General features: G+C 38.2%; 1 protein-coding gene across 1 annotated transcript in view; it reads right to left on the reverse strand.

The window, feature by feature from the left end:
• Positions 1–408: 408 nt before the first annotated feature.
• The window catches only part of si:dkey-225n22.4 (collagen alpha-1(XXI) chain), an 83,692-nt gene continuing 61,752 nt past the window's right edge, over positions 409–22,348 (reverse strand). The window contains exons 23-31 of the mRNA XM_059326509.1: positions 20,965–21,036; positions 19,952–19,987; positions 17,716–17,760; positions 12,661–12,693; positions 10,786–10,932; positions 10,444–10,498; positions 4,578–4,772; positions 3,187–3,264; positions 409–2,706 (exon numbers count right to left, since the gene is read on the reverse strand). Of these exons, the coding sequence (XP_059182492.1) occupies positions 2,519–2,706; positions 3,187–3,264; positions 4,578–4,772; positions 10,444–10,498; positions 10,786–10,932; positions 12,661–12,693; positions 17,716–17,760; positions 19,952–19,987; positions 20,965–21,036 (849 nt within the window). The 3' untranslated portion in view covers positions 409–2,518. The remainder of the gene's footprint in view (positions 2,707–3,186; positions 3,265–4,577; positions 4,773–10,443; positions 10,499–10,785; positions 10,933–12,660; positions 12,694–17,715; positions 17,761–19,951; positions 19,988–20,964; positions 21,037–22,348) is intronic.

Genomic DNA, 22,348 nt, shown 5'->3' on the forward strand with positions numbered 1-22,348 from the left:
GTGGAAGAACTGGTTACTGCAATTCCATTAGAATTAACTGATTTTGCAGGAAAATGTTGCTGTCTAACAACAGGTGTAGCTAAGCCTTGAAGCTAGAGTTGGTAACTTTTATATAAATATCACTGTATCCTGACAGTGATACACAAGACTGATAATCTAGTGCTCCAAATGGCACTATGAATATGAATCAAGATTATTTTTACTGCGTTGAAACACATTTTAGTCGCTGTTTAGCTGTAAAATGAGAACATCCTGGATTTCTCCCAGCCAAGATCAGGTTACGTCACAGATAGTGACACCATGCCATCTGACCAGTCAGTATAATAATAATATAATAGTAATAATAATAACTCAGTTGACCTTGATTTGAAATAAAAAAGGAAACATTTTGAAAGTTACAAAAGTAAAAGTCTTGTAATATCCTCCAATAACACTTGGTTGGTATTTCAATAAGTGCCTGATAAAGGGTTAATGCAGTGGCACAAACAGTGATTTTTTTTTTTTCTTTTTCTGATTCAACACAGCAGCAATACAACTCTGCAACATTGGGACATTGTTGAAAATGTAAATACAACAAAATGCATTCATTTTCAAAAAATGTTTGCATTGTGTTCAATTGAAAATGTACAATGATGTGTATTTAATGTTCAAACTGATAAACTTCTGTTTCTGTAAATGCACTCTTGATGGATTCACTTCTACTTGCGTTTGTCTCAGAGTGGTTAGGTTACCATTAATGCAACTCAACACTTCCTGCATGTGTTTCAAAGTAAAAGCCCAGCAAGGATGAGATGGATTATGTCCTTTAAGAGAATACAACATCAGTGCACAATGTGTTGAGTTTTGTTGACTGTAAGTTAACAGCAATAACAAAAACAGCCAAATTAATGTGACTGAAAATAATTGATGCATAAAAGTCCTTTTACTTTTTTAAAGAGAGACTGTAAGCAGCAGAGTGGTAAATGTGGTATCCCTTTTGTTGTACTGATGTGAAATGAAGACAACCTAAATATATCAAAGGCAGGTATAAAAGGAGATAAAGTATGATGTTTGAGTAAATTAAAAGAGATGCATATTAATAAACAGGGAGGCTTCTTTCTCAAATGATTAAAAAAATAACTTGCAAAATTAGCAATAAAGGTCTGTCAATAATGTAAGCCTGCAGAAATCTGCAGTTGAGGTAAATAACAGCCACTACTTTAGAATTCACTGTAATCCACACACCCAGAGAAGCAATGCAAAATAAGTCTATATAGTGTTGGCAAACAAGAAGACAAATATAATGGTTTAAAAATAGACAGTGACAGGATTCATACAACCCCGTGTGTCACAGTGACGGATTAGCACAACCCCTGGTGCTTCATACACAATAGGTGATGGACTATGTTTTTCCACCAGAAGGGATTACATGTAGGATGCATTAGAAGCAGGCTGACAGTGAAATAATGTGTTGCAAAGTAACAATGTCGTGGTTGGAGTGATTTCAACTTGGAGTTTTTTCATTTATTCATAAACTTTTTTGGGGTTCTTATCTTTGACCAAACTGCCTCACCTAACTGTGAGCTAACCGCTCACAAGATAATCATGTGAAAATGGTGTGTCCTGTTCTTTCATTGTGACATATCCCCATCCATTGTCAAGGAGTGTTCTGTACTTTTCACATCATTTGTCGACACAATCATTTCTCTCAGGCAGCTCTGCACTGAAGGCAGGAATAATCTCACTGGTTGATAGAAACCTCAGGGAACCACATCTTTCCAGCACAGCATGAGTGACTTACCCACTTCTATTTATAATATCCAGTTACATGGAGTTTTTTAAATAAGACTCATAGTCTGAAATGAATTATTATTAATTAATTAATAAAAGACTCTGCTTGAGTTTTGCTCGGTTGTCAGTAGATCTCGTATCGTTTTGGCCATATAAGCCCAAATATTAAAGTCTGAGGTTGTGTGAGGCTTTTAAAAATGCATTTAGATCACTTCTATTTATTTTATAAGTTTATTTTAAACACATTATTTTGTTGGGATGTGTTTTTTGTGCATGCATTGTGTTGCATCGATAGAACTGCTGGAGATTTTAGCCTGTTAGCACCCTGTCTTGTTAGCAAAGCCTTCAGTAACATTGGCTTAAACATAGAGTAACTCAGGTAAAAGAGGAGGTAGCTATTTTAAATGTTATTTCAAATCCTAGTTGTGTTGCTATTTACATAAAAACAAACAACACAACTAGCTAAACCTGCTTTTCAGACTTTGCAGGATTGAAGTGTAAAGTAGCCATGTTAGCCTGGTGTCTCAGTAAGCTAGCTTGCGAGCCTGGTGACCATCTTTGATCATGCATACCATAATCAATAAATGCCCTGCTTATTTCACTTTAACTCAGGTTATTTCTGCCTCCAGTGCAGCTGTCCTCCACACATACTTTGTCATTAAAGAGTCACATACATCTCTGTAAATCAGTGATACAGTAAATTGTGTTGGGTGTGTTCATTAGCAGCCTTTCCCACGCTGCTCTGTCATCAGACGTTGGGTCCTTTGCTGTAATGTTCCCTGAGGTTATAGGTCTGATAACACATGGACGCATCACAAACCCCTGGGAGTCCTGGGTTACCACGTTTACCAGGATCTCCTGGGGGTCCCGGTTTCCCTGGAATGCCCTGGTTTCCTGGATGACCAATTCCATCAAATCCACGAGGTCCCTGAATCCCTGCAGTTCCAAAAAATAAGAAAATAAGGTCAAACATAACTGTTCCTGGTATTTCAACTCTTTTATGGCCAGCAAGTCCCATTAACTTTAATCATAGTTCTTGTTCTATGAACTAAAAATAGCACATGCTGGGTTGTAAATTACATCTACTCATGAATTAATAAGCTATTAAAGCTTCCAGAGAAATAGAGCACTCTGTGTCTGTAACGTGCTCTCACGTCTCCCATACGCCACCTCCCAAGCTCTCACTAAAAATACTCATAGCAAATTAAGTACAAACAGGGTCCACCCCCATATTTATCAAAAATGTAACACTGCAAACAGCCCTGATGCATTTGCATTAAAAATGCACAGATTTGAAAGGCCAGATGAGATCTGAAAGGCCAGATGTCATAACACCGTGGTAAGGTTGCTGAAATAGCTTAAATGGGTGAAGACATTTCCGGAAACAGGCTGATAGATGTTTTTTTTTTTACATACCTGGCTGTCCAGGTGGTCCTGGGGGTCCATGGTAGCCTTCTCCTTTGCTGCCTTTGAGCCCTCTCTGTCCCATGTCACCTGGGGACATAATATGTCTGCTTTAAAGAATAGCATTAGAGCTTCAATAAATGAGCTGTCAGATTCAAGGGTGCAAAAACCTAAAGGCTATGTTCCCTGTAAAGCAGCTGTGTCCAGTCCTGTGCTGTGGAAGAGTCTGCAGGCTTTCATTACAAAGTAACACTACAGCAATTTATCTCACTCACTCTGATCTTTATTTTTTTACAACCTGGATTTATTTAATCAAATATCTAAAGCACTTATTTAAGGTCCAGGGTAAAAAAATCCCATACATTATTGACACAATAGGTTCAGCGAGGCCTTATGGCATAAAAAGAACCATTAGGCAGGATTTTTACAGGTTTAGTTTAACATCGTCATCCAAATCATTTATATGAACCTTCAGTTTTGGAGTCTTTGCTGCAGATTTAACAAGTGTGAAACCACAGATTATACAAAAGTCTCTGCGGCACATTCAGTAACAAGAGTCTACGGTCATGCTAGCAGCCCTGTGAATACTTGGGCACAGCCAACCTGTTCTCATTACCAACCTGTCACACATTACAGCTTTGTCAGGACCCCTTGGCGTCTTTTTTTAACGCACTGGTGAGCTCTGTGTGTAAAACTATAGACGTGTTTCCATCCAGCTAAGTGTAAATGTCTTTGTTTTTAGAAAGGCTTGAAATGTAGCAACAAAGTTGTAGGGAAGTAGACAAGTTGGTGTTGATAAAAGCAAAATATGACAAATTGCAACGGAAACAAATAAATGGGCCACGCCTCCAATTTGAAATGCGGGCTTTCTGACAAAACTCTCGTCTCCAAGTCCAGCTTTCAGTTTCTTCCCTCAGTGTTTTCAGCCATTCTGATACCTCTAAAGTATGGTACACCGCAGTGGAGTGGTACAGTTTGGCATCTTTCACAGCTGATTAGCCACTCCCTGTCTTGAAGTGGTAATAAATCAAAGACAGCTCATTGAGATGGGCTTGCAGTCAGTCTTTGTTGTCTTTTGCTCTGCTGACTTTCACTGATGTTCGCTTGTTTAATGATCTTGTTTTATGGGGTACAGTGAACATCAACACAGCCAATTTGTTAGTCGTTGACACTGTTTTGATTTTAATCGTTGATGAAAGCAACACTAAATTCTGTCCTAGCTCTTGTTCATGAAGTTATGTTGTTATTTATTGTCTTGTTTTCATCAGGGTAAGGAGATTGAAAGACTTTTGTCACTGTTTCAGACAGTGGATCCGACTCCACTGGTTTAAAAGGAAGCATTGAATACAGATAACATAAACCTGTCATAACGTGCTGGGGAAAAAAAATATGGGTTATATTACCTTTGAGGCCTGCAGGACCCTGCATTCCAGGAGGTCCTGGGTAACCGGGAGTGCCACTTCTCCCAGGGTAGCCTGGAGTTCCCATGGAGCCTTTGGGTCCTGGTGCTCCTAGCTGGCCCGGGGGTCCTTTTTCGCACTGACAGGGTTCATGCCTAGCTGGAGGAGCCAGAGTCTGGAGCAGCGCTGGAAGCTGATCTGCAGGGCACAGCCAAAGGGTGCTAAGTAATCCATTAGTAGAGTGAATATTATTTTAAAACTGCTTTAAGAACAGAATCTGACCACAGACATTTTATATTCCATGTTCTGTGATGTATGTGGGATTTGAGATTCTCAGGACTGTCAAGTGACATGATACTGAAACAGTGGCGGTTCTAGACCAATTTTACTGTGGGGGCCAAGGAGGGGCCAGTGTTTAATCAGAGGGGCACATTAGCACATGAAAAAATGGCAAAGATGATATTTAGGCATTCAAAATCTTTGAATGTCTTGAAATTGACACAAAATGACCAAAAAAAGACACAAAATGAGAAGACAGAATAACCAAAAAAAACCCACAGAAGACATAAACATGACAAAAAAAAAGACACAAAATTACCAAAAAAAGACACAAAATAACTAAAACAGACACAAAAAAGACACATAAATGACACCAATGACAAAAAAGACACAAAATGACAAAAAAAGACACAAAATGACTTACAAAGACACGTAAAGACATGAAAAGGATTTTAAAAATGGACAAAATAGCCCAACAAGACTCCAGAGAGTTAAACTATTATATGTACACATTCTGGGTTCTTTTTGTGTACAATGAGATATTGTTTGAACAAAAAATGTTAGAATTGTTCCATTGTTCATTGTTATAAATTGATCATTTTATTATTGTGCCACAGCAGGGGCCAAAGGCTTCTTCACAGGGGCAGTGGCTCCTGGAGGCCCCTGTGTAGAACCACCACTGTACTGAAATCAAAAGCCAATCAGGAATCTGTTCCCTGCAGATATATTGGGTGCTTTCCAGTCAGCTAATTATGCCCCTTCCATCCAATGAGCGCATGATTGGTAAAGAGACAGATCAAAGGAATACAGTACAAAAGCAGCAGGTGGACACATTTACCCATGACCCTGAAATGGATCGAGGTCGACCATCATGTCGATGTTAAAGCTAAACCCATAAATATTCTGTGATATGATATTCATAGCATCTCTGCATACTGGGCAAACTAGTAAGTAGAAGTAAAGAACAGTGTTTCTTTTGATGGGAAAATGTTTCATTTCTTATGGTAAAATATAATCTTAAAAGAAAAAATTCTTAAATGTGAATTCAAAAGTGCTAATATCATTTTACTGTAATATTAGAACATTTATTACGGTAGGTTCTGGCAACCACGACTGGCCTTTGAATGGGCTGATATAAACCTATTGTACCTACTAGAACATCGGTTCCCAAACTTTTTTAGCCGTGCACCCCTTTCTACGTCCCAACCGTGTTGATGCACCCCCAATCCCCCACACCTTCAAAAAAAACAAAAAGCAATAAGCTTTTTTTATAGCCATATTAAAGGCGGCATGTTTAATCATGCTCAAATGACCAGAACACACATATAATAAAATAATCACCATCACAACAATGGGTTCTCACATTTGAATTAATCTGAAACACAGTTTCAATATAATGCAACAAAGTTATGCACAAGCTTCACTTTTAAGAGCAAAGAGGATGATGACAGGCTCAGGATCAGAGGCAGAAAGCACATAAGTTGGGGAAAATGTTATAATATTTTGAGCCGTGTTGAACAAAAATTGCAGCAAGTTTAAATGATTGTGGAGCTAAACAACCCGTCATCATAACACAGGCTGGAAAAATGGAAGAAGATAACTTCTTCTACACTTCATTTTAAGATGATGTGCATTTTGAATAACCTGCATTTATTTATTAATTAATATTAAAGTTTTTGATTTTACATTTTACAAAGGAAATGTTTATTTACACTTCTTTATTGTGTGGGGGAAAAAAATGTAATTGTGTAATTATCAGACCGCCATTACATTTTTCATCTCGCGCACCTCCTAGTGGCAGCTCGTGCACCCCTGGGGGTCCACGCACCACACTTTGGGAATCCCTGGACTAGAAGGTGGAGTCATTGCATAGGCTGAAAACAACCTAACAACCTACCTACTAGAAGGCAAAGTAGTCCCCATACTTATGGGATGATAAGTGTTGAAAAAAGTGTGAGAGCGTCCCAATCAGGTGGCATTATACATCAGCAGGAACTTTGCAGCAAATGTTTTACATATGAAAATGTAATTGGTAATCATTATCACATATTCTGGTGTTGCCCTGTTGTGACCCCATTTTGGTTGAGCGTACATCAAATTCTAGAGACTGTGTTTTCAACAAAAATAACTTTTTGTTTCAATTTATTATATTTAGTGGATCTAGAGGAACTGGAGTGGAGGAATAAAGATAAATATTTACTTAGAATATTATTGGTGGCCTGTAAGAAATCGATAACAAAGAAATGTCTGAAGAGGGAGGCTCCTAGTGCAGATGAATGGATCGATATTGTGTACAGTATCTTTGTAATGGAAAGAATTACTTTCAATTTAAGAACACAAAAAGAGGTATTTATTGAAAATTGGCAAAAATTGATTACATATGTCTCTACCATAAAACCGGATTTCAGGTAATCTCAGATTGGACGATCAGAATACTTTCATTTCTTTGTACCTTTCCCCTTTTTATTTTATTTATTCATTTAATTTTGGGTGTTTTCCAATCCCCTTTTGTACACTTTTACTATTTTCTGTATTTGTCTATAGGTCTTCATGTTGATTGTTTGTTTGTTCATTTCAAAAAACAATAAAAAGTAAATTACAAAAAAAGAAAATGTAATTTGTTGTCCTGAAACGTATCAATTACATCAGGTCCTGCAATTTACAGCACCAGTTCCAGACCTTTTTAGTAGAAATTGATGCACTGACTCAGCAGGGGAATATCCTGAAGAGATGTAAAGAAGTTAAGAGCAAAGGTAAAGAGATCCAGGGAAGATGTTAGAATGGATGTTACTGTATTTAATGTTCCCAAACGGGTCATAGACGTTGCATTCCAAGTGGATATAACATAGGAGCTGAACATCCTGAACCTGTAGCCCCAGGGCCCTGGTCAGCTCATCAAAGCAGTGTATGAAAGTGTGAAAGCCTTCTCCGCAAACACTTTTCAAAACTCAGCTTTCTGCAAAAAAGCTCAGCCATTTCACAGCATGCAGATCTCCTGTGGAGGAGGGCACAGCATTGAGTGGTGATGAATATGTCTCCCTTGAAAACCTACTGCAAGAATTTGATCAGTGTTTTGCTAACTTCAAGGCACGCTGTGACTCTTTCCAGCTGTTTGCAGACCCCTTCTCAGCTGATGTGGAGAGTGTCCCAAGTGTGTTGCAAATGGAAGTCATTGAGTTGCAGTGCTGTATTGAGCTAAAAGCTTAATTCAGAGAGGCAAAGGGAAAAGGAGACACGACTGGACAATTTCTGAGAGAATTACCTCTATCCTTCTCAGAGCTGGCCAAAGTGTTCAGTTGGGTAATGTGCCATTTTGGAAGCACATACAGTATCTGTGAGAAACTTTTCTCGACTATGAACTTTAATAAATGCAAGAAGTACAGGTCCAGGCTTAGTGATGCCCATCTTGAAGCTGTACTCAGAGTTTCAACTGTGACCTCAATCAGGGCAAATTTGAAATTGGAATTTTGTCTCTTTTTTGTGATCCGGATCATTTGGCTCAGCTCACCAAGAAGAACCGGAACTTTTGGCTCCAAAATGACTCTTCATTTTACCACTTATACCTTTTATAATTCAGCCAAATTTAACGCTGTTTTGACTGACTTGATTTGTATTTGAACCCATATATCACTTATGTTTTAATAAATTGATGTAGCCAATTCCATTTACAGTTGTAAATCCCTTGTAACTCTCTAACTTGCTTGAAGAACCACTCTGCTGGTAAAGTACTGAAATAACAGAAATTAAATACAGGAGAGCTTTACTTTACCAATTCTATCCTGCACTTTCATGTTGTCACAAGTGTCAAAATGAATCCAAATACAACTCTTTTTTCGACTTTCACTCATCTTTGCACCACACTCCTCTCTCTCCTTCTGCGTGTCTCCCCCTCCTCCTGTCATCGTCTCAGCGATGCCCCCCGCCCCTCCCTGCTTGGTGGTATGATCCTTGTCAATCCTTACATGATTGAGAACGAGAAAAGTTTAAAAAGAGAACGGCTCGTTGACAGACGTGAGCCGGTTCCCATCGTTCACTTAAAAGAGCCGGCTATTTGAACCGTTCATGACTGACACATCACTACCATCCGCTAATGGTCTGAAGATGAACTTTCTCTGGGCTCTCGGGGCAAGAGCTGATATTTTTGGGGTTCAGTATAGCCAGCAGATAACGATGAATGGATAGAACTTACGGATAAACTTCATCTTCCATGTGCCAGTCAATATTTACTGCCTGATTACCAATTTAAGGTGCAATATTAGGAGGTCAAAGACGGTGTCTACTGCCGCATTGTTTCTTAAGTATGATGTTTGGCTAAGTTGGCGAAGCTAACAACCCTAATTCCAAAAAAGGTTGGGGCACTGTGTAAGTTAACAAAGATGCATCAAGAAGAAAAGTGTATATTTGCAAAAATAAAAGTTAAGCAGTTAGAACATAAAATAAATTGTTTTGCACAGAATAAATGTCACTAAGGATTATCAAATTATTGCATTCTGTTGTATTTATGTTCTAGACAACAACCCAACTTTTGGGGAATCAGGGTTGTACTTAAAAGTAAAATCTCCGAGATTACATTTCAGCCAATGAGTTCCAGCTCTTTTGCTCTCCACAAGGATTGGTTACATGCAACCAATCAAAGCCAGCTTAAACGTGATTGGTTAATACTACTTAGACCAGCTATTCTCAACCTTGGGGTCCCGACCCCAATTGGGGTCACAAGGGGTCGCCAAATAATTTTGGAAGTCAGCTCTGTCTCCACTGTGTTAAAGTGTTCATGTGTTAATGTGTTTTAGTCTTTTTGGTCATTTAATGTATTTTTTTGTCATTTTGTGTCTTTTTTGTCATCTGTGTCTTTTTTTGGTCATTTTGTGTCTTTTTTTGGTCATTTTGTGTCTTTTTTGGTCATTTTGTGTCTTTTTTTTATCATTTTGTGGTCAGTTTGTGTCTTTTTTAGTCATTTTGGGTCTTTTTTGGGTCATTTTGGGTCTTTTTTGGGTCATTTTGTTTCTTTTTTGGGCCATTTTGTGTCTTTTTGGTAATTTTGTGTCGGTTTTGGTCAATTTGATTCTTTTTTGGGTAATTTTGTGTCTTTTCTGACAAATGCCAAGTTATTACTTTACAAGGATTCTCTGGCTTGAAGCTGACTGTTTTTAGTTGTTGTCTGCTTCATTATTTGTCCGAAATACGTCGTATCAACTGATTTTGTATGATTTGAACTGTGAAATTGGGGGTCGCGACTCAAAAAGGTTGAGAACTACTGACTTAGACTACAAACATAAATCAGAATGTTTGTTATACTAAAACATGGTCATGTTGCCTAAGGAAAATACCAGCAGTGGCCCCAAGCCAATTTGAGTTGTCCCCCCCCCCCCTTACAGAGAGAATAATCACTTAAATTATTCACCACATACCCCGGTTTGACCGCAGTTTGTCATAATCAGTGTTAATAGATCAAAGGAAGTATGTGAAATGTGCAACTCTACAGCGGAGACAACTGTTAGCAGCATCTGGTGCATGCTGGGAGGGAGTTTCAGACCCTGGCTTTCATACTCTGCTTCTCAGCAAAGTGACATAAAAACAAACAGATACTTACTACGCAGAACATCAGTGCAGAGCTTTAGAAGATGTTCATCTGAGGGAGGCTTGCCCTGCAACACACAATTACACTTTGATTCAGCTGAATCCACTGTGGGACTGGGAAAACAGGCTCAACCTGTGATTGAGTGTGCCTGCAGATTTACAGGATCTTCTCCATGCTCCATTCTCTGTCTTCACATAGCCCACACACACTGACAGCAGCACTCCCATTACTCCTAAACATAACTCCTCCAATCCAGGCAGGAAATCACTGACTGTTTCTTTAAGCCCATTTTTCTTTTCTTATTTCTTTTTTTTTTTTAGCTGGGAGGAGATGGTCAGGAAAATGTTCACTTACAGGTTTTCCAGGATATCCTGGTTGGCCTGGTTGGCCTGGCAACCCGTCCTGACCAGGAAAGCCCCTGGGACCAACAACACCCATATGGCCAGTGTCCCCTTTCTTTCCTTCAGGTCCCCTCTGGCCCACGTCACCTGACGTTCCTGTCTGAAGGGGCAGGAGGAGGACAGACAATCTCAAGTAACTAAGAAAAAATTGTGAAATTGAGGCTCTTTTGTCATAAGAACCTGGTCTCACAGGAATCTGTGAAATAGCCACGGATTCGCTTAACTCAAAATCCGTGGAATAGCCACGGAATCACTCAAATTTCCGTGAAACTGACACGGATTTCGCTACAATGCAAGTTAATAACAGTCATATCCCATTTTTTCCTATTGGTTTGTTCCAAGTCACGTGACTTTCAAGGTTCCGGCGGTCAGAACAAAAAACATGGCGGACAGTTCTCTCATTTTTAGTGAAAAAAATATATATTTTGACTTATGCTTTCTGCATAAAAATGGATTTTGATCACATTTCTAGTGAGAAATATATGTTTTATTTTCTAAATATTCACTCAGTGAATGTACATAATTACTTTGTATGTTGGAATAGCCACGGGATATGACAGGATTCCGTTGCTATTCCACGGATTTTGAGTTAAGCAAATCTGTGGCTATTTCACGGATTCCTGTGAGACCAGGTTGCATAATTTACTAAATTATGTTATCTCATGCAAAAGGGTTGATTGACTACTTGTTGAATCCGTCCCTAAACATTGTCTAACTGTTGCTATTATTGGTGTGTCACGTTTTTCTGGTGTTTAAAATATATTTAGTATTTTAAAAGTTCAGTGGGTTGTCTTATTTTTTACCTTACCTTTTAAGCGTCCTAAAACCAAGAGCACAGTGTAAGGAATGGATGATTCTGAGTTTATCTGTCCAGTGTAAGTTGCAATCATTATCATGTCAGTCTAACTAGCTTACTGCTATAAAAGTAATGTTACTGTCTACTACCAACTGGCTACTATCAAGAAGCATACCATTAATTAATTAACATTAGTATGTGCAGGTTACAGGTTGCATTTTTTTTTTTAAATCAAGAGGCATCACACATCTATTGTTTAGTATTCCCTCACTGTATGGAATTCGGTCCTGGATGCTAACAGAGTTGGCTAACGTTAGTGGCTCTGTCCTGCTCCAGAAGAAAATATTTTTATTCTTATCATACTGAAAATTTTGGGGACCAGCTAACACTACAATGTAACACTATAATGACTATTTCTTATTTATTAATGTCTTTTACATTGATCATCTCCTTGTGAGCACGCTAAGTTAACGCATTAGACATGTAGATTTAGCCTCAAACTGCTAACACAGTACCGCTTTGTGACCAAATGCTTATTTAAGTATTTTGGAGTCATTTTGCAGGGGTCTTATTTAAAAAAAAAAGTCAAATGAAAACACTATAAGACAGCATGGAGCTAAGTAAGCTTAGTTAGCTAGAGAGCTAAGCAACAACATTCAAAGTTTTCCACTTTCTTTCAGTTTTCTTTGTTAGTGATCAAAAGGCATGCTAATACACTACGTAGCCTACTTGTATCAAATGATATCATAGCAACAGTACAGCACTTGTACAACGGAGGGAGGGTATATCTCCATAAATTGTGATTCTGCAGACAGTACTGTAAGTGTTTGATATTTCAGATGTGTGTGCCTTTAGAAAAGAGGGCTTTTGTGATGTATATTTTTGCCCGGGGGGCCAGATTTCCCCAGGCCTGGAGGTATTGGCTCTGTAAGTCTTCTATAGCAGCCGTGCGGCTTGACAGGGCTTCTCACTGCGGTGCAGAATAAGACAGAATGGATTATATCTAATACCGCAAAGTCTAATTCGACAAACCTCTCCTTTCCTTCCCCTGGGTCCCACTTCGCCCTGACGGAAGAAAGAAAAGAGAGCGGGAAGGGTGGGGAGGAAAAGAGAAGAGGGGGAAATAGAGAGAGACAGTTAGAAACTTCAGCTTACATATCAAAGGCTGAGTTAGTATGTCAGAGTAGCAATGCTCGCTGTTCTGCATTGCTGATGCAGAACCGCACTCTTTACTGTCAAAACTAGTGGCTTACAAAACATTTTAGATTAGCTATTGTAATGCATTCTCTAAAGCTTTTTTTTTTTTGCTAAAAATGGCTCTGGCTGTGTTCTGCTTCCCTTAAAATGCTTCCTCTTTTTCCATGTACATGTTCTCCTTTACTAGTAAGTGATTTCAGCCATCCTAGCACTGTTGGAAACAAATAGCCAGCATTGCCACAGTCTGTTTTTGAGGAAGTTTTGTTCAAGAAAACATATCATCAGGAGTGCTTTTCAAAGCAAGTAAATGCTGGTCCTGAACAGCTAGCATGCTGGGAGTCCATTTATAGTGACTTCAGGCATTATGGCACCACCTATGACTACTCAACAACTCAAAGGAAGCTTTTGCAGGGCTACATAGAGGACAGCTGAGAAAGGATTGGCTTAATGCAAATGTCCTCATTAAACTAAAGTATAGCTGTTTTCCCACTACATTCATCTGTGCAAAATGACTTCAAACAAAAAAATAAAAGCTAATGAAAAAAAAGGCTGATTATCTCATGCAACAGCTTTCCACATATATATTTTTAACAAGCTACCGGAACTTGAATGACAAAAGCAATGCATGGATGCAACACTTTAGTGGCAACATCACACGTGTTGTGATTAACATGTGTTAATCACATGCTCAACATCAACACTGCTGCTTAAGAGATGAGACTGCCTACCTTTTTTAGGTCACATGTAAACATATTGCGAAGTTGAATATCCACACTGATCAACTAACTTGTTGATGTTATACATGTGTTTTTTCTATTATCAGTTTATTACTTTCTAAGAACTATGACATTTTAGGTGGAGGCTTTAAATAAGCCCATCTGGGTTTTCTACCTCCCCCTGCACTTTACATTATATGTTATCTTTGTCATTTTATGTAATTCTAACTGTGCAAATAAATAAAATAAAATCATCAACAGCAGCAATGGTATTGTGTTTTGAACCTGGTCTCACAGGAATCCGTGAAATAGCCACGGATTCGCTTAAGTCAAAATCCGTGGAATAGCCACAGAATCACTCAAATTTCCTTGAAACTGACACGGATTTTGCGACAATGCAAGTTAATGTAAATGGATATTTTTTCCTATTGGTTTGTTCCAAGTCACGTGACTTTCAAGGTTTCGGCGGTCAGAACAAAAAACATGGCGGACAGTTCTCTCATTTTTAGTGAAAAAATCAATATATTGACTTAGTTTCTGCATAAAAATGAATTTTGATCACATTTCTAGCGAGAAATATATGTTTTATTTTCTAAATATTCACTCAGTGAATATACATAATCACTTTGTATGTTGGAATAGCCACGGAATATGACTGTCATTGACTTGCATTGTAGCGAAATCCGTGTCAGTTTCACGGAAATTTGAGTGATTCCGTGGCTATTCCACGGATTTTGACTTAAGCGAATCCGTGGCTATTTCACGGATTCCTGTGAGACCATGTTGTGTGTTTTAGTACCCATGTGTGCCCAGAGGCCTTGCTTATTTGTTGGCCCAGTTCCCACTTTTGTGCCTTTAGTTGTTCTGTCATACTATTTTCAAAAAGATCTACTTTTGTCTTTAGTTTCCCTTTTCACTGATTGGCTGTGACCCCCGTCGACACAGGATGTCTATTGGCGTGAATCACTGAAATCCACCCTGTGCCAAAACTTCAAAGACCAATCAGGTTGCATTCTGAATATCCCTCTGTTATATGTAGATCATTAGAATGAACTATCAACCTTGAGTTTTGAGTCAACATGGATAATAAATTCTAGAGATGCAGAGAATCATGGAAAGTTTGAATATTAATATCTTCAGTTCCATTGCGACTAAGAAAACTCAATCTGCTGGTGAGATTGTATTTCCAACTAACAAAACATTTGCTTTGTGAAATATGAGCCCTCAGAAGCAGCTTGCAGGTTTGTTACAAAGATGCTGTTTCAATCTGTAATGATCTCCAAGCAATGCTCACATTGTAGTCCACGGGCAAAAAAAAAAAAAAACCCAGCTCTGCGCTGTGCAATGCTCTGTAATCTGAACGCCACATTACTTCCCAGTAGAAGACAAGTGGTAATGAGGAGGGAAACAAGGAAAACAGAATATACCCTCTCCTGAACTGCAGTGCAGATTCATATTTATTTTACCCAGTAAGTATTAGGAAGTCTGTCTGAAGACAAAAATATGTCATATTCATTCCAGCAGTGACACACTTGTGATTCACTGCTGATGCATTTAGCCTTGAGAGTGTGTCACAAGAAGGCTGGGCTGCTCTCAACACTGTGGAATTACAGAGTGTGAACATTAAGCTGCATACTGAGAAATACAATCGTCTTATCTGTCTCAAGTGTCACAGAAAGGACTACACAGCTCTGCCTCTGCATGATGCAATATCGCTTAACACACACCCACGCACACACCCACACACACACACCTCAGTCTGGATTCATTGGGGCCTGACGATCGATGTCTCAGTAATCAATACTTTGATCAATTCTTAAATGCTACTCATTTGGTACCATTCCTATTAGAAGGTATAAATTACAAAGCTTGGCTCGAGAGTTGGAAATTGCAGATAACACATTAATTTATATCATTATGTTTGCTCATTACCAATTACTGATGAGGTTGATAATCTCAACGTGGATAAACATGTTGATTACGCAGCTCTGCTCCTCTCACTTTATGATCAAGCCTTATGTCACCTTGTAAAAAAATTTCCATGAGTCGCTTCTCTTGAGTTTCCTTTTATCTTTCACCTGACCTGATCCATCTCCTGCACACTTGCCATTTGTCTCATCATTTAGGAAACAGTTCATTAGAAGGTTGCCACAACTCATGTATGTGTGGTAAATCTAAATTTAAAGCCAGTTAGCTTAGCTAACAAATGGTGGGGAAACAGCTAACCTGGCCAGGTAGCCTTTGTCCAAAGATAATAAAAATCTGCATACTGGCACTTAATTAACTATGATATATTACGTATTTCCTCCAAAGCCACAAACTTTTGTATGAAATAAGAACAAACATTAGCTAGGTAATATCACCGGTGATAATAGCTAGGTGAAGAAGAGACTACTAGCAGGGATAATTGACTAGCATGTTCCCAGCTAGCTAGCTTGTTAGGTATTAACTCGCCAGCAACAGAAGTTTAACAATCAATCAATCAATATCCTTTATTTAATCAGGTAAAATTAATTGAGATTAAAATCTCTTTTTCAAGAATGACCTGGCCAAGAAGGCAGCACCATGATAAAATAAGAACAATCAACCACAATTCTCATACACCACATTCAACATCAATTAAAGTACATACAAGATCAGGGACAAGACTGTATGAAGATTGAAATGAGTACAGTTAAAAATGAAATAAGTAAACTGGTGACAGATGAATGAATAAACCCGGTCGTTATCAGAAAATAGTTTTACAAAGTGCTGGTCAGTTTGGACATGTCACAGTAGGAAAAGCACTGGTGTAAATAATAAACTTAACCATCAATTCTAGTGATGTACGAATTAAGTTTCATGAACCATTATTTTCATTTTCTGAGCCCACTAGATGGCGCTCTCTGTTCAAAAACAGGCTGAAAGCACACTCAGTTACCATTGCTTGAGCCTTTTTCTTTAAACCAAGAGCGCCATCTAGTGGGCTCAGAAGAAAAAGAAAATGGTTCATGAGGCTTCATTGGCACATCACTAGTGTAAAGTTTGTGACCACACAGGACCTGGCCTGCAGTTTGTTTCATTTTTAATATACATTACTTCATATTTTATGACACAACATGCTTCTAAAATAAACTCTTTTTTTAGTTTATTCTTCATACTGTATAAAAATCATCTCCTTCAGTTTATGAATCCGTGTGTCCTGCCACCTCAGAAGAAAAACAAAATGGTTCATGAGGCTTCATTGGCACTATCAGTAACTACTAACAATTTATTGTAGTTAGCAAGCAATTTAGCTTAATTACTTACTGGTGAATACGTTTATTGAAGCAGTTTACGCTAAGTTGCGATTTCTTAAAAATTCTCTGTCACTCTTCAGACCTGCCACATCCTGTCTGTGACCTGCCCTTCTGCTTTCACCTTGTCAGATTTGTTGGCAACTTTTTCCAACTGTAAGTCCCTAAATTGACATTGCGTCCTTTTCACTGCTGTCAAGAATCTGAACCCTGACAATGATGAGTTTAAACACCAAGGCGGGCTGTGGCTTTGCCTGAGACTCTGAAACAACTCTTCTAAACAGATGATCCTACCCGGCTTATTCACTTACCTCATTCTGTGTCCCTGCCCAAAGTTTACTTTTTCAGAATACATTTTATTTGATTTTATGACTTTATATTAGGCCTACATTCTGGAGCTGCCGTGCTGTTTTATTCTCTCATTTTTGTTTTGTCTCTTCTCATTTAGTCAGTTTAAGTCTTCTGCACTGTACTGCTGTTTGCTTGCACTGTTTTCTGTTTAGTCTTTTATTGCATTTTTATGTGTTTTTATATGCTGTCTGATTTTAATCTTGTAAAGCACCTTGTAAAGTCACTTTCGGAGGTGTTATATAAGTAGAGTTTATTATTATCATCATATATTTGTAATAAAGTCTTTATGGTGACTTGTATCAGGGGATTTATGATATTAACTACAGACTTTACAAAAAATTAAAACTCAAGTTCTCAACACAAATTGGCTCATTGTAAGTGAGGAGTGGCCAAGACATTCTCTCTTGTCCTTGTGCCCTTGTGGGGACATTTGGTCCTCGTAACTGCACACATACACACAATACACATAAAACCCAGAGTCCCCTCTAAACCCATAGAAACATAAGCTTTACTGCCACCCAGTGGAAGCAGCATGGCTCTACACTCACAGGTACACCAGGAGTTCCTGGATCTCCATCTCTGCCTGGCTCCCCCTGAAAAGAGATACATCATGATTAACTGAATTGTTGTGTGAGTTTGTTTACATACGTGCTGGTATGGCTTCCTGTGGTGTGTCTGTGTGTGCAAGGATGAGATTAAATGTGTGCAACAACTGGTGTGTAGATGTAGCTGTGTGTGTATTACTGTGTGCTGGTCCATGTCTTCACTCTGTGTGAGTGTGTGTGAGTAGAGAAAAGGTCATGATTACCACTAGCAGCCAATAAGAGAAACCCAGGGAGAGAGGGGATAGGAATTGGCTAGTGGTGACCTTTAACAAACCTGACTTTTTATCTTGTGTGTGACTTTCCAACTGCATCCTGCAGCACTGTGACATACTATTCTCCCTCCACTGCTCCTCTGGGCTCCCACACTTTTCCATTAGTGCACGTAAAGGGAAGCAACTGAATCACAGCATTCATCACATGCTTTGATTCTTCAACTTATTACTCAGGCTCATGTTCACAGTGGTAGAAGTACAACAGGGCGGCATCTTGATGCCAATGCTAGAATAGTCAAAGCACAAAATGACCCAAAAAATAAACAAAATGAACAAAAAAAAAGACACAAAATGACCAAAAAAAGGAAACAAAATGACCAAAAAAGACACAAATTGATCAAAAAAGACACAAAATGACCAAAAAAAGACACAAAAAAAGACACAAAAAAGACACAAAATGACCAAAAAAGACACAAAATTACCAAAAAAAACATAAAATTCCCAAAAAAAAAGACACAAAATGACCAAAAAAGACACAAAATGACCAAAAACAGACACAAAATGACCAAAAGAAAGACACAAAATGACCAAAAAAAGACACAAAATGACAAAAAAGACACAAAATGACCAAAAAAGACACAAAATGACCAAAAAAAGACACAAAATGACCAAAAAAAGACACAAAATGACCAAAAAAAACCCCACAAAAAGACTAAAACACATTAACACATGAACACTTTAACACAGTGGAGACAGAGCTGACTTCCAAAATGATTTGGCGACCCCCAGAAATCATCTCGCGACCCCAATTGGGGTCGGGACCCCAAGGTTGAGAATAGCTGGTCTAAATGACTAAATATAAAATACATTATCACATAAAGAAGTCACATTTACAGGTATTGACTCCATATAAATTCCATTTCACATTATTAAACTATCTACTGTGCCAGAAACAGTACAGAGGTTATGTGCTTGGTGTTGTTAATGAAAGGAAAACATTCCTACAGGTGTTGCACTGCAAAGCAATGCATCATATCATTACTTTACCTGATTATCATTACGCTGATTAGCCTGTGTTACAAAAAAACTAAAACACATTAACACATGAACACTTTAACACAGTGGAATAGTCGCCAGCCCCTTTTGACAGTAATAACATAGGTATAGATAATGAATTCATATTTAATTTAAATATGAACTGTAACCCATACTGCACACATTTCATGTGTAAATGTGACTATATTCACAGTTAATTAAATTAGTTTGGCTCCTTACGCTCATAGTAATATAAGAGATTCTTCTCCAACATACCACGTATCTTAATCACCACTAAGAGGCTGATGTAAATCAGTGAAACTTAACCCCATAAAATATGCTAATGCTGAATCACTACAACAGTTGCTGCATAGATTTGATGTTGCTGTAAGGTTAGAGACAGATGTTTCCAACACATTAGCAGAGTGTACGAGTAACACAGGCTAATCAGCGTAATGATAATCAGGTAAAGTAATGATATGATGCATTGCTTTGCAGTGCAACACCTGTAGGAATGTTTACCTTTCATTAACAACACCAAGCACATAACCTCTGTACTGTTTCTGGCACAGTAGATAGTTTAATAATGTGAAAGAGAGTTTATATAGAGTCAATACCTGTAAATGTGAGTTTTTTATGTGATATTGTATTTTATATTTAGTCATTTAGACCAGCTATTCTCAACCTTGGGGTCCCGACCCCAATTGGGGTCGCAAGATGATTTCTGGGGGTCGCCAAATCATTTTGGAAGTCAGTTCTGTCTCCACTGTGTTAAAGTGTTCATGTGTTAATGTGTTTTAGTCTTTTTGTGGGGTTTTTTGGTCATTTTGTGTCTTTTTTGGTAATTTTATGTCTTTTTTGGTCATTTTGTGTCTTTTTTTGTCATTTTGTGTCTTTTTTTTGTTTAGGAGTGTGAAGAAAAAGTTCAGTACCTGTTGTCCTTTTGTAGCTATCTCTCCTCTCTCCCCCTGAAAACACACTGAACATTAGAACGTGTCCAACTACACTGTTAAAAATCTTTGTAGAAATAACAGTAAAACACTGTCAGATACATCAGAAATAGGGCGTAAAATAAAAAATTGTATATCACCATATTATATATATATATTATTATATAGACACTTTTAATTAATCAAAATCAAATCAAAGAATAGCACAAAACTTTTACTTTTTTCTGCCATAAAGTGGAAGAAACACACAGTTTTGCTGTAAAATATAACATTTTCATGCAAAATGTATGGAGAAATACCCTGATGTGTGAATGAATGACACAATTACCCTAAAAAATAACATGATTATTCAGACTAAATTGCAGTTTTTTTGCTGATATTTACATTTAAATTTAGAATAGAAAATCCACTCACTGTAATTTTTACGGTGAGGTTCTGGCAACCACAGCTGCCGGTATTTTACCGTAAATTAAACAGATTATTTTTTACAGTGTAAGACTAATTTCCAATTTTAGTTTTGACACTGACAGATGTCAAAACAAATGCTGTACTTATCATAGCAAGAAAGCCATGATGAGAGCAGCGTGCTGTTTGAGGAATTATAGGAGAAAAAACAGATCAGTGTCCTGTTGACAACAAACTGTACATAAAACAAAACACAGCATGTTAAACAGACTGATCCGGATTAGGATCGCTTGTATTTATGAGCGTGGGCGTACTGCTTTTGAAGTTTGAAGGACAACCTTTAGCACCATTAAAATTAATCATGTCATCTGAGCCAATGATGAATAATACATTAACAAGTATGTATTATGTTAAGCTGTCAACATTTCGACAGTACAACATGTAAATGTACTCCTGACAGCCAAAGCTATAAATCATTCATAAAGTGTCGCCTCTGTTGCCAATTGTAGATGTCATTATGTCCAAGAAAAAACATCAAGGTCATTTTTTTTAATTGGTTCATGTATGTTATTGTATGAATTGACTCCTACCTTGTGACCTTTGAACCCTGGGAGCCCCATGGCGCCCGGAAGCCCAGGAAAACCAGACTCCCCTGTTGAGCCCTGGAGAGGTGAAAGATTATTGATGTGTGGAAATCAATGGCTGGCTTTTAAAGGAACACTCCACCGTTTTTTCATATTAAAACATGTTATTCGGGTAAGTAAGACGAGTTGATACAGACCTCTTGCGTCTCAATGCGTGCACTCAATCGCCCTGGCGCACGGAGCTACTTGGCTAGCACTTAGCTTAGCCCAGTTCATTCATTAGGATCCAAACAGATGGACAGTTAGAAGCGACCAAACTCCTCCACGTTTTCCCTATTTAAATACAGCTACACGAGTAGTTAAACGACCAAGTATGGCGACACAAAATAAAACGTGGCGCTTTTCGAAGCGGATAAAAAGGATAACTATAATGTATGGCGGAATAGCACTTGGGAGCACTTCGACTCGGCGCAGTAATATCATCACTCCTGACGGAAGTGAGAGGGAGCGGAAGTGATGATATTACTGTTTTGTTTATTACGTTTTATTTTGTGTCGCCATACTTGGTCGTTTAACTACTCGTGTAGCTGTATTTAAATAGGGAAAACGTGGAGGAGTTTGGTCGCTTCTAACTGTCCATCTGTTTGGATCCTAATGAATGAACTGGGCTAAGCTAAGTGCTAGCCAAGTAGCTCCGCGCGCCAGGGCGATTGAGTGCACGCATTGAGACGCAAGAGGTCTGTATCAACTCGTCTTACTTATCCGAATAACATGTTTTAATATGAAAAAACGGTGGAGTGTTCCTTTAAGAAAAGACAAGGTTCATATGCTGTGGTGTTCCTTAAACTGGCTATTTATTTCACACTAGATGCAAAACTGTTGTAACCATCAAATCTTTGTTTGTAATCCATCAAGGGAGAAGATAAAAGGAAATATAAAACTTGAGCAGTTTCCAGGTGTGTGTGTTTGTGTACGTGTGACTGTCTATTCTATCCCCTGTGACAACTTCCCAGGCTGCTGCAGTGAAAGAAAATGTTCTTAGCCAGCAATCAAGGCTGGTTAAATATGGGTTATAAACATGTTTGAGTGAAAACTTTTCAAGCTCTCTTTTACTCATGACTCATTAGTCATTCCCAAAAAGCTAAAGTAATATATGCTTCAAGGATGGCACATTGAAAATAACCAAGGTTACCTGTAATTAAGTTGCACAACAAAGACAACTCAGATTTGTTCTTTTTTTTAAATCACAATGGTTGACATTTATGGGCGTAATTGCTCAAAAACATGTCACTTGACAAACATAAAAGAGTAGCTGTCACTCATCAGCAGGATCCAAAGTGCAGGCTGGTGAAGTAAGAACTGGCTGGCAGCATGAGAGGAAACAGACGGA

This window comes from Centropristis striata, chromosome 23 (assembly GCF_030273125.1).
Source record: "Centropristis striata isolate RG_2023a ecotype Rhode Island chromosome 23, C.striata_1.0, whole genome shotgun sequence".
NCBI lineage: Eukaryota > Metazoa > Chordata > Actinopteri > Perciformes > Serranidae > Centropristis > Centropristis striata.